Source organism: Nyctereutes procyonoides, unplaced genomic scaffold, assembly GCF_905146905.1.
Source record: "Nyctereutes procyonoides isolate TBG_1078 unplaced genomic scaffold, NYPRO_anot_genome, whole genome shotgun sequence".
NCBI lineage: Eukaryota > Metazoa > Chordata > Mammalia > Carnivora > Canidae > Nyctereutes > Nyctereutes procyonoides.
This window is the reverse complement of record NW_026575126.1, coordinates 20,846,350-20,858,816: the sequence shown is the minus strand read 5'-3', so window position 1 is coordinate 20,858,816 and position 12,467 is coordinate 20,846,350. Positions and strand designations below refer to the sequence as shown.

At 40.3% G+C, this 12,467-nt stretch overlaps 1 protein-coding gene across 1 annotated transcript in view; it reads right to left on the bottom strand.

Moving 5' to 3' along the window:
• Nucleotides 1-381, bottom strand: part of BTBD8 (BTB domain containing 8) — a 93,774-nt gene extending 93,393 nt beyond the window's left edge. Inside the window, exon 1 of the mRNA XM_055341362.1 lies at nucleotides 142-381. Within this exon, the coding sequence (XP_055197337.1) occupies nucleotides 142-290 (149 nt within the window). The 5' untranslated portion in view covers nucleotides 291-381. The remainder of the gene's footprint in view (nucleotides 1-141) is intronic.
• Nucleotides 382-12,467: the final 12,086 nt, after the last annotated feature.

Genomic DNA, 12,467 nt, shown 5'->3' with positions numbered 1-12,467 from the left:
GTCTGTGAGGAGATCGGTGCACGTCCCACAAAAGCCTGAGGCGAGGAGAGCGCGGAGGGGAGGGATGGAGAGGCCGAGAAGGAGCCACGGCTTCTTGGGCGGAGATGGATGCAAGCAGCCAGAGTTCCCGCCTCCTCCTACCTGAGCAGATCCTGGCTGAGCTGCTCCGATACCACCGCCTTCAGCCGGCGCCGCTCACAGGGCCCCTTCCTTTGCAACCCCTTACTGCAAACTGCAGGGGACCCCAGAAGTACCGCGGGCGCCGCGCTGCCCTCCCCACGGCCGGCCATGTCCCACGGCGGCGCGGCGCCACGCCGCAGGCCCGGTACAGCACCTCGACCTCCGGCTGTGGAAGAAGGGGGCGTTTCCGACCGAACCCTCGGCTCCGGCCCGAATCCGCCCCTCAGGGAAAGGTTGACGCCTCTCGGGTTTGCACTCGGCCCCTTACGGCCGCGGGACGGCTCTCCGCGGCGACACGTGACCCGGGAAGGCTGTGCGCAGGCGCAGTAGCTCTGTTTACCTCGGCCCGCGGGCGCCCCGCCCCCACTGCCCGGGGAGCAAACCGTGTAGAGGGAGGGACCGGCCTCTCGGGCTGCTTTTCCTCGCGGCGTTTGCTCGGCGGGGCCTTTTATTGCGGGCCGGGTTCATATCAACCTGTGAGCCTTTCCACATTGTGTCTTCCTGGGACGTCAGCGCGCTTTTTTTTTTCTTTTTTTTCTCTTCCCCAGGAAAGAACAGTTCACAGGACCTTTTCTGTGGCGAGTCACGCTCGCTCGTTTTGTTGCTTTGGGCGAGAAAAGCCGGGGATGTGAGGAGGGGGAAAGAACTGCGTGAAATCGGCAAGAGTTACAACACCCCCGAGGCCTCTGCGAAGGGTGTGTACAGAGTCCACAAGGCCCCCCCTTCGCTTTCTAACCCAGGGAGTGGCTCAGATAACCGCTCGGGGACGTTATAGCTGAGAGATGCCGGCTCGGCTCGTGTTCCAGCGCTTTGCATATAAAACCAGAATATTTATGGGGAGGAAGGAAGGAGGCAAGGCTGAAGGGGCAGGGCAGTGAGTGGATTGGTGGGCCATGGAATTTTGAACATTTTGGCCTGAAGAAAATATCTGGACTGGATATAATTTTAAAAAATTTTCTTTTTGACACTTTGACCGAAGGAAGAAAGCTCAATAGTTCCGCTTCGTTCCAAAGCTGCGCACAAAGTATCCTTTATCGTTGGTTGGTTTGGATCAGTTTTCAAGCGATTCAGAAGTTACATTTGGTTCTTGCGTCTCTCTTCCAAATACCAAGTATTTGGAAAAAATCGATGGGCCTTGTACCATAAGATTGGCCCAAAAGTAGCTGTTTGGCCAAATAATGCCCCTCTGAAGTTTTCAGACACGGTAATGAAAAATAATAAATAAATAAATAAATAAATAAATAAATAAATAAATAAATAAATAAATAAAAAAAAACTGGATAATCGAATCTCTATTCCTGTGGGAAAGAGGAGTGTCAAAAACAATAACAGCTAGTATTTACTGAATGCTTATTAGGTGAGAGAACTGCTTTATATACATTACCTCAGTCTTCACAGCCACCACTTAGGTAGATACTGACATGAGCGAAATCTGCAGGTGAGGAAGTTGAGGCATGACAGGACAGGTAACTTCGGAAAGGTCACACAGCCCATGTAGTGGTGGTCTAGGTATTAAAGGGTAGGCCGACTAGCAACCAACTCTTCCCCTACAAACTCCTGCAAGAGTTCCACCATGTCCCTTCATCAAGGAAGTAACAGGCATTTTTACAATGCACAATTGCATTTATTAACTCACTGGTTCAGAATTTTTGACAGAATGGTTTTCTGGTTCATATAATTTAATTCTCTTACAAACACCTTAGGCAATTGACTGTGTGAAGTGATTAAAGAAAGAGTGAGCCTTTAAAAAACAAAATTCTTACAAATAAATAAAAATTTTATTTTTTAATTTTTTTTAAATAAAAATTTTAAACGAAGATCTTGTCAATAATGTTTCACATTTCACCATCAGAGAATTTTTACTTAAAGCATTATTTTCTGTTAAAAAGCATATTCATTTTCATTAATTCAGGCAATGAGGTCATTTAATGTGAGTGATGTTATCAGATTTTTTTTTCCTGAAAGACATTTAGGAAGAAAAGAATCCTAAGTAACTAGCAAAGGGAGCATTGAAGGTAGATACAGCTAAATCCATAATTTTGGGTTGGGCTGGCATTAACTATGATACTCACGTGTGAAAAATCAATTTAGGTAAAATCCTTGGGAGGCAAAAAAAACTCTTCCAAAAACTACAATTTCATGAAAGAAAAGTGATTAAGTGATTTTTTTGGATGCATTCTTTTTTCCTTCTTTAAAAATGTTTTCATTTGGGGATCCCTGAGTGGCTCAGGGGGTTTGGTGCCTGCCTTCAGCCCGGGGTGTGGTCCTGGAGTCCTGGGATGGAGTCCCACATCGGGCTCCCCGCATGGAGCCTGCTCCTCCCTCTGCCTGTGTCTCTGCCTCTCTCACTCTCTCTCTCTTTCTGTGTCTCTCATAAGTGGATAAATAAAATCTTTAAAAAATAAAAATGTTTTCATTTGAAACATTTCAAATATATGAAGTAAAGAGAGATACAATGAACCCCAGTATACCCATTACCATGATTCAACAATTATCACGATTTGGGCATGTATGCTTTATCAAGTCTTTTCTCCTTTTCGTCTTTTCTCATGTTTCCTTCTTTTCTTCCTTCCTTCTAAAATATTTGAAAATCAAACCACAGACATTGTTTAATTTCATTCCTACGTACTTCAATATGCATCTCTAAAAAAAGTGGATTTTTCTATCCACTAACTTCTTCCTTACAAATTAATAATAATTCCATTTACTACATAACCCATTATAAAATTTTCCCAACTGTCCTAAAAAATATCCTTTATAGTTGGTTTGTTTGAATCAGTTTTCAAATGATTCAGAGTTTGTGTTTGGTTCTTATGTCCCCTCTGTCTCTTTTAATCTAGAGCAGTTTGCTCTCCCATTTTTATCTTCATGCCATTGATGTCATAGAAGCCCAGCCAACTGAGAATTTTAAATTTTACTGTTTGTGTCCTTGTAGTATCACTTACTATGTTCATTTATACTGTACATTTCCTGCCAATGTTAGTTTCAGAGGCTTGATTAGATTCAGGCTCAATTCTTTAGCAAAAAATACTTAACAGGTGGTCTATTAATTTTCTATTGCTGCTTTAACAAACTACCACAAATTTAATGACTCAAAAACAACACAAAATTTTTCCTTCAGTTTTGTAGGTTAGAAGTCCTACATGGATCTCACTGGGCTAAATTCAATGTTTGAGCAGGACTGCATTCCCTTATGGAGGCTCTAAGGGAGAGTTTCCTTTTTGCAGATTCTAGAGGCTGTCCATATATCTTGGCTCTTGACATCCTTTCTCCGATCTTCCAAACCAGCAGGTTGAGTTCTTCTCACATTGCATTATTTTGACCTCTTCTTTTGCCTCCATCTTTCCTTTACATTCAGTCCAACTGGATAATCCAGGATAATCTCCCTGTTTTAAGGTCAGCTAATTAGCAAACCTAATTTTATTTGCAACCTTAATACCCCGTTGCCATGTAACCTGACAACATATTCACAGGTTCTGGGATTAAGACATGGATATCTTTTGGGAAGGTGGAGGCAGGCATTAATCTGCCTACTACAAATGATAATTTACTTTGTATCATATTAGGGGGCACATAATGTTTGGTTATTCTCCTTTTAATGTTGCTAAAATGTATCATACATTTTCATCTGATAGTTTATCTGTTGCTAATTCTTGTTTGAACCAACTAGGCATTGCAAAATAATTTTATAATTCTATCATTATCTAGATTCATTTGCTGGAAATCTTCCTTAAAGAAGAACCATTCTTCATCAGTTAGAAATACTGGATATCCAGAGATACATTTCACACTGCAAAAGCAGGATAAATACTTAATTCTCTTATTTAAATGATCACTTTTCAAAGAAAGGAGTTGGTACCCTCGTTAATTCCAATGTGTTTGATTTATTATTTTTGTTATTTTCATGAACTCATTAATTTTTATATATGCAAAGATTATTTTTATTTATTTATTTATTTTGATGCTCAAATAGCCTTATCTGGCCAATGGGAATTCCTTATACTGGCTCCTGTGTCCTTTTGACACATTCTTTAATCTGTGATAGTTTCCTTGCTCTCTGGCACAACCAAATACCAGATACCTTGTTTATTTCCTACCCCAGCTATTCCTCTAAAGAGCTACAGTTCATTTTACTGTGGAATGGTAGGTATAGGCCACAATCTGGGTGCTAAGTGTGCTCACTGATATTGGAAGGGTTGTTTCTAAGCAATACACATTTCTATAAGAAAAAAAGTTGCTGAATTTATACTATATCTGATTCAAATTTAATATTATGAGTTTTTAGATTTTTTTTTTTTACAGATTTTGTTTATTTATTTATAGAAACACAGAGAGAGAATGAGAGGCAGAGACACAGGCAGAGGGAGAAGCTGGCTCCATGCAGAGAGCCTGATGCGGGACTCGATTCAGGGTCTCCAGGATCAGGCTGCAGGCGGCGCCAAACCGCTGCGCCACCGGGGCTGCCCAGATTTTTTTGTTTTTAAACTCTGTTCTATTTTTTTCTTTCACTGAAAAACTCTTGGTTCGTAACAACATTAACAGAATAACTTATCTATACATTCCTATAGAAGTTATCAGAGTATCATAAGATGAATATTACTAATAACAATTAAACTATATTCCATTTAAGGTTTTTTTGCATTATTATCATGGAAATATCAAGTTGGGTGGGTACTAAGGATGACTATTTGTGTCCTCCCAAAATTCATATGTGGAAATCTAATCCTCAATGTGATGGAATTTGGAGTTGGGGCCTTCAGGAGGTAATCAGGTCATGAGGATGGAACCCTCAATGAATGGGATTAGTTTCTTTATAAAAAAGACCCTAGAGGGCAGCCTCGATAGCGCAGCAGTTTAGTGCCGCCTGCATCCTGGGATGTGATCCTGGAGACCCGGGATTGATGGAACCTGCTTCTCCCTCTACCTGTGTCTCTGCCTCTCTGCTTTTCTCTCTCTCTCTCTCTCTCTCTCTCTCTCTCTCTGCCTCTTGTGAATAAATAAGTTAAAAAAAATTTTTTTAAAAAAGACCCCAAAGAATTCCCTTGCCCCTTCCACCATAAGAGAACACTGTGAGAAGACAGCTGTTTACACACCAGGGAGAGCAAGCTCCTATGAGACACCATTTGCCATCTCATTGATCTTGGACTTCCCAGCTTCCAGATCTATAAGAAATAACTGTTGATATTTTAAGCCACCAGTCCCTAGTATTTTTGTCATAGCAGCCTGAAATAAGACAGGATTATAAAATATCACATATCCTGTCCTTTCTCAGGTGAGAAATGCATGGAAATGATCTCAGAACAATATTTAATTTTTTTCTGTCACTTTCCTTAAACTTTCCTCCTCTGCTCACCTCTCCCTCACTCATCTCTTTTTCCTTCCGTCTCAAAATACTAGGAAGCTAACTAATGAAATGTAAGCTTTAGGGGCCACTTGTACAAGCCCCTCCCAGGATTCCATTGGAAGACCCTAGAATTTATTTCCTTTCTGCAGTTTTGGGGGTATGTTTTTGTAAATTTTGCAAAGGTAAGAAATTATGCCACATTTGATCAAGACTTCCTTCTTAGCCAAATGTCCCCTCATATAGTGGCACTGAGTGCCTACAGGCATTTTTGGGATATGGCCATAATTAAACTAAGTTGAAGATATAGTAGTTTGGGTTAGAAAGGCATATTTTTTGGTTCACAATCATTTCCATATCTACATATGTTGTTTTCCCTGTTCTGGTGCAGGAATGGCTTCCAGGAATATTTCATTGATTCATCCTGCATAGTGACATGAAGGGATAGGGCCCAAGGTCCCATCACATCACATGTGAAGATGTCTCATAGCAAAGGGTGCTAGAAGTATATCGGTAGTTAGGAGGTATACAACAGTAAGTAGGGGCTTCAGTTCTCATTGGTGTCTAGTCAGAGTGAAAGGGGCATTATTAGTAATGCAGAATATGCAATTATAAACACAAATTTCCCCTTTGATGAGACTCATACAAAGTAGAATTTGTCAAATTCCTGTATTTATAACTTATATTTGCAATATTAGTCAGCTTTTCAGAAATTGTACTCTGTTGTAATTTCTTTACTCATTCTGAATCACTTTCAGGGGTTCAGTCAGTTAAGCATCTGCCTTTCAGCTCAGGTCATGATCCCAGGGTCCTGGGGTTGAAGCCTCTCATTGGGCTCCCTGCTCAGAGGGGAATCTGCTTCTCCCTCTCCCTCTGCCCCTCACCCTGTTCCTTCTCTCTCACTGTCTCAAATAAATACAATCTTAAATAAATAAATAAATAAATAAATAAATAAATAAATAAATAATCACTTTCATAACAAGAACAACAAAAAACTTTAAATGGCAGCCATACCATTTATAATTGTTTCAATGGTGTTCCCAATATTATATCTTTTCATTTTTATTATTTCCACCAAAAGGGTAAGAGGGTTCCCCTTTCTCTATGTCCTCACTAACACCTGTTGTTTCCTGTGTTTTTGATTTTAGCTATTCTGACTGGCATGAGGTAATATCTCATTGTAGTTTTGATTTGTATTTCCCTGATGATGAATGATGTTGAGCATCTTTTCATATATCTGTAAGCCATTTGTATGTTTTCTTGGAAAAAAAGTCTATTCATATCTTCTCATTTTTTAACCAGATTTATGTATTTGAGAGACAGAGAGTATATAAATGCACAAGGGATGGGGGAAGCAAAAGAAGTAAGAATCTCAAGTAGTCTCCATGTCTAGCCCAACATAGGCCTCGATCAAATGAAACTGAGATCACAACCTGAGCCAAAACCAAGAGTTGGACACTTAACCAACTGAGCCACCCAAATGCCCCTGTATTAACTCTTCTTTAAATGTTTGGTAGAATTTCCCTGTGAGGCACCTAGCCCTGGACTTTGGTTTGTTGGGAGATTTTTTATTACTGATTCAATTTCTTTGCTGGTTATTGGTCTGTTCAAGTTTTGTATGTCTTCCTGTTTCAGTTTTGGTAATTTATATGTTTCTAGGAACTTACCCTTTACTTCCAGATTGTCCAATTTGTTGGCATATAGCTTTTTATAATATTCTCTTATAATAATATTTCAGTGGTTTTAGTTATTATTTCTCCTCTCTCATTTTTGATTTTATTTATTTTGGGTCCTTTCTCTTTTCCTTTTAATAGGTCTGGCTAGGGGTTTTTATTTATTAATTTTATTAATTTTTTCAAAGAACTAATTCCTGGTTTCATTGATCTGTTCTACTGATTTTTAGTTTCTATACCATTTCTTTCTTTCTTTTTTTTTTTTCTTATTTTTTTAGAGAGAGAGAGGAAGGGAGAAGGGGTAGGGGGAAAGGGAGAGAATCTTAAGTAGGCTCCACGCCCAGTGCAGAGCCCAATGTGGAACTGAATCTCACAACCCTCAGATCATGACCTAAACCGAAATCAAGAGTCAGATGCTTAATCTGCTTAATGGGTCATGTTTTTTGTTTGTTTTTTTTTAATCCATTCTGACACTCTTCCATTTACAATCAGAATAATTAGTGATAGATATGTATTTAGTTCCATTTTATTACTTGTTTTATCATTGTTTCTGGAAATTTTCTGTGTTCTTTTCTAGTCCTTGTCACTTTTGGTCCTTCTTTCTCAAAGAGTCCTCTTTGATATTTCTTACAGGGCTGGTTTAGGGTCATGAACTCCTTTAGTTTTTGTTTGTCTGGGAAATTCTATCTCTCCTCTATTCTGAATGACAGCCTTGCTGGATTGAGTATTCTTCTTCCTTTCAGCATGTTGAATATATCATGCCACTCCCTTCTGGCTTGTCAAGCTTCTGTGTAGAGACCTGCAGCTAGCCTTATGGGTCTTCCCGTGCAATTTAAGTACTTCTTTTGTCTTGCTGCTTTTAGGATTTTTTCTTTACCATTATATTTTGCAAATGTAACTATAATATGTCTTGGTGTTGGCCTGCTTTTGTTAATTTTGATGGGAGTTCTCTGTGCTTCCTAGATTTGGATGTCTGTCTCCTTCCCCAGATTAGGGAAGTTTTCAGCTATAATTTCCTCCAATAAACCTTCTGCCCTTTTTTTCTCTCTTCTTCTAGGACTTAGATGATACAAATGTTACTATGTTTGATGAAGTCACTGAGTTCCCCAAATCTATTCTCATGATCCATGAACTATTCTTCTTTCTCTCTGTAGTTTTTTCTTCTTTGTTCAGCTTCATTAATTTTCATTATTTTATTTCCTATATGACTTATTCATTCCTCTGCTTCTTCCATCCTTATGATCATTACCATGTTTTTTTTTTTAACTCTTTTATTTATGTGGTAAGAGTTTCTCTGATGCTTCCATGCTTTTCTCAAGCCCAGAGAGTATCCTTATGATTACCCCTTTAAATTCTCCAACAGGCATATTACTGACAGCTGTTTTGGTTAGATCTCTGGCCATGATCTATTCTTGTTCTTTCTTTGGGGATGGATTATTTTGTCTTGATGTTAGAAAAGCCTGGAGAGTGATGGCTTTATGAAGAAGAGGTCATATAGTGTCAGTGTCAGGCCCTTGTGCTTCAGGAAGTGTCTCTGATGTGTGCTGTATGCATTCTGCTGCTGTGTTTTGCCAACTTTATCCCTCAGGTCAATCATCTGCAGAGGCTCTCCATGCCTACAGTGGGCAATGTTTGGACCTTAGCCAGAGTGTGGTGAGTTTTAACTAGGCATGCTCTGGTCTGCTTGTTAAATAAGACCTGGTGTTACTTCCACTAGAACTGAAGCCTTGCAGAACTCTATGATCAGTAGACATTGTGTGTGGGGGGTTTGTGCTGATCTTCTGGGGGAGGGGGCCTGCTGTGGTCCTTAGGAACACTAGCCCAAGAAAAGCAGCACCAGCTGAGTGCAGGGGGATAGGACTTGGTGTAAGCAGGATAGGTAGCCAGTGTTGGTGTTGTGCTATTTACTGAAGGAGAGAAATGGTGCCAGCCAGCTTCTTTGTCCCCTGGAGAGGGGTCTCTGTGCTTGCTGCTCTTGGGGAAGCATTCCCAGAAGAGCACATAATTTCCCCTCCTGTGCTATTTTCATGCAATCTGTCTCTGGGTTCCTCACCTGCCTGGAGCAGTGCAGTGCCCATTGGCTTTATCGCAGCCAAGCCTGCTGACTTTTAAAACTCCAAACTTTAGGGACATGCTGTGGCAGGGGCCTGAACTGGTCTTGTGGGGGAGGTTTACACTGCACTGGGATGGATGCAGGTTTGACCAAAGAATTTTCAGTCATGCCAGAATATAGGGGCATAGGATTTGGAGCAAAGCAGGCTAAACAGTCAGTGTCCAGGTTAGGTACCCTAAGCAGGTGTCTCTGTACCTATGCACAGAGGTAAGTGGCACATGCTGGCTCTTTTGTCCCCAGAGAGGTGACTCTGAAAATGCCACCTTTCACAGGTATGCTCCAAAAAGAGCAAACAGTCCCTCCTTTTGCTCCTTAGGTGAGCCTCAGATCATAATATCTGCCCTGGCATTGCTTGCCTGCCTTCTCTCCAGGAGTAGGATAGCGCCTTCAAGACTATTGTAACCAAACTTGCCAACCTCTAAAACTCCATTCTTTGAGCCCCCATTGGTTGCAAAAACAAGAAAATCAGCTCGTCTCACTTCCCCAGCCAATGGCTTTGGAGAAACATTCTCCTTGTGTGTTCCCCTCTGTGCTCCACTCTCTCTTGTCTTTTTCTGTGACCATGGCTACCCACCCCCCACCCCCCGCTCCACAGCACTTGCTATCCATTCCTCCCCCAAACTGAGTCTCTCCACCTCTCGCCTTTCCCAGTGTGGTCTCTTCTCTCCCTCTGGTTGTGCAATTTGTCCTATCAATCCTCAGGTTGATTTCTTGGGTATTCAGAATGATTTGATAATTATCTAGGTGTGTTCCAGGGACAAGGCAAGGCTAGGGTCCTCCTACTATACTGACACCTTAACTCCCCTTATAAATAGATCTCTTATTCTCTAACTTTAGTCATGTTGATATAAACATATCTTAAGAAAAATTGGTACTATAAGATTTAATCGAAATCTATATTTCTCAAGCACATTTTACATATCATAATTAAGTGCTTAAGCCACCTAGAATAAAAACTATTGTGTTTTTTCTTCAAGGATAATTTTATTTCAATCATAGTTTCTATCTAGAAAGTACATTCACTATTTTCAGGGCTGACTTTAAATTTGAATACAGCAATTAAACCAGTACTTAATGTGGTAATGAATATATAGAGGATGTCTAGAGGTGTAACTATGAATTATATAATTTGGTATATTCTGGATGCTTCAAGGCAAATTTCTTAAAGTTTTTGTATGAAATGTACTCTGAATTCTGTCCAGATATTTCCTGAGTCTGGAAATATCAAGACTCTCCAAACTCTGTCCAAAGTATAGCAGCTAACTCCTGCTCTATCATGAAACCTTCCTCAACAAGATCAAAAAGCTTAAACAACACTTGCAGAATATTTTTCAGTATCAGCAGGATTGCATAGGATAGTCAGATCTGTCACATATTCTCTGAATTCTATGCTTCCATCATTATTCCTGTCAAAGGGAGCAAAAATATTGTTCTAAGGACTCCGAAATTAGGATTTTTAAGTAATTTGCAAATTCTTCAATTCCTATAGTGGCGACTCCTTTAGGAGGAACTGCAATTGTAGTATATTTATCCAGTTGCTAATGAATATTATTCCAATCTAATTTCAGTTTCTGGCTAATTTTTGTAATTCCATTAAACTAGCTTCCATGGGTAGTTGAAGTTACATATGAAAATCATCAGTCTATAATCTTCATAAGTGTGGTCTATCAAAGACAACCCCCAAAGCATTTGCCATGTTGATCCTCAATGTATTGGCAAAAGAGATGGGTCTTTTTTTTTCTTGGTCATTTGGTGTATAAACAGGCATAAACACAACTTTTCTTCTGGCAAAGAGCTGACTGAAGATCAACAAATAGACTTAAGAACCTGCAAACCCCTGCCAGGCCTAGGTCACTGTGCCCAGTGTGTTTGTAGCACCCACTACACAGGAATACCTGGAGAGAAGTTCCCTAGTTTAAAAGTGACCAGAGAGGTACAGTTGGTATGTACTCCTTCCAAGAAAATCAGTATCTGTGGCCATGTCCTCTTGAATGTCACTTCCTTCAGGATTTCATCTTGGGTATTCTTCCTGGAATTTGGGGTCCTCTGGGATCACAAGCACAGGCCATGCTGACAGTAGGAGCTTTCCAGCCACTTGAATCTGCCCATTTTGATTTGCCACCAGTGGTAACCCCACCACCACACAGGTGATTTGGTCAAAGACAGTGGAGTGCGGGGCTGTAATACAGATGAGGGCCTCATCTCAGATTGCTTTTTCCTTTTCACCTTAACTAGGAATGCTGCTAAACAGAATATTCCCTGAAACATGAATTTGAGGGGTGATTGAACCAGTTTTATCCCCTGACTGTTCACGGAGTTGACTGGTCAAGCAGAACCGCCCTTGGTGGAAAGTGAGGAGAATTGGCCAGAGGATGATGAAGAGGAAGGCAGTGCAGGACTCACAGATTGGCATCAGCACAATCCCAGTGAGGTTGATGTAGCCCAGTGCCATGGGCTGATGCGCCTCTGCTGCATAAAGGGGTTAGCCACTGCAGGCATTAGGACTTGCTCATCCTGTGGCAGAAGGTGGACTCTCACACCTTCATCTCTAAGTTCAAGGATGGCTAAGTTATGAGGCCAACTTCTCAGTGATCTCGGGATGCCAGTAGATTAGATCTGAGGGCAGCCCCTAGAGCACACCCCTTCCCCATATTCAAGTACTCTTCCTATTCACACATAATTAGAACTCTTGGATACAACATGGGTTAATAGGAAATGAGGATGTATTACCCTTAATTATTTTTAAAAATCAGAAACATTAAAAATGATAAATGGCATAATAGAATATCAATAGTACAATCTTTTCTGCTTTTTGTACATGTCTTCCTTTTGACATATATGCTTAATAAATTATCTTCACATGATTTCTGATGTTTATATTAAGGATATATTATATACTACTAGGAATATTATTAAATAGATGAATATTAATTACAACTTTTTCATTTAAATGCCATTACCAGTAAAGTTTATTTACTGTGAGATGCTTTGGGACCTGGTAGTCAAATTCATTTACTCTCCCTACAAATTGATCTCTACAGAGACCATAATATCTCTTTATGCTAAGAGGTTTAACTGATGGCACCCTGAGCCTTTATATGTTACAAGCACTTTTCCACATGCATAGAAAATTAGAATACATCCATTAACGTTGGCCAGA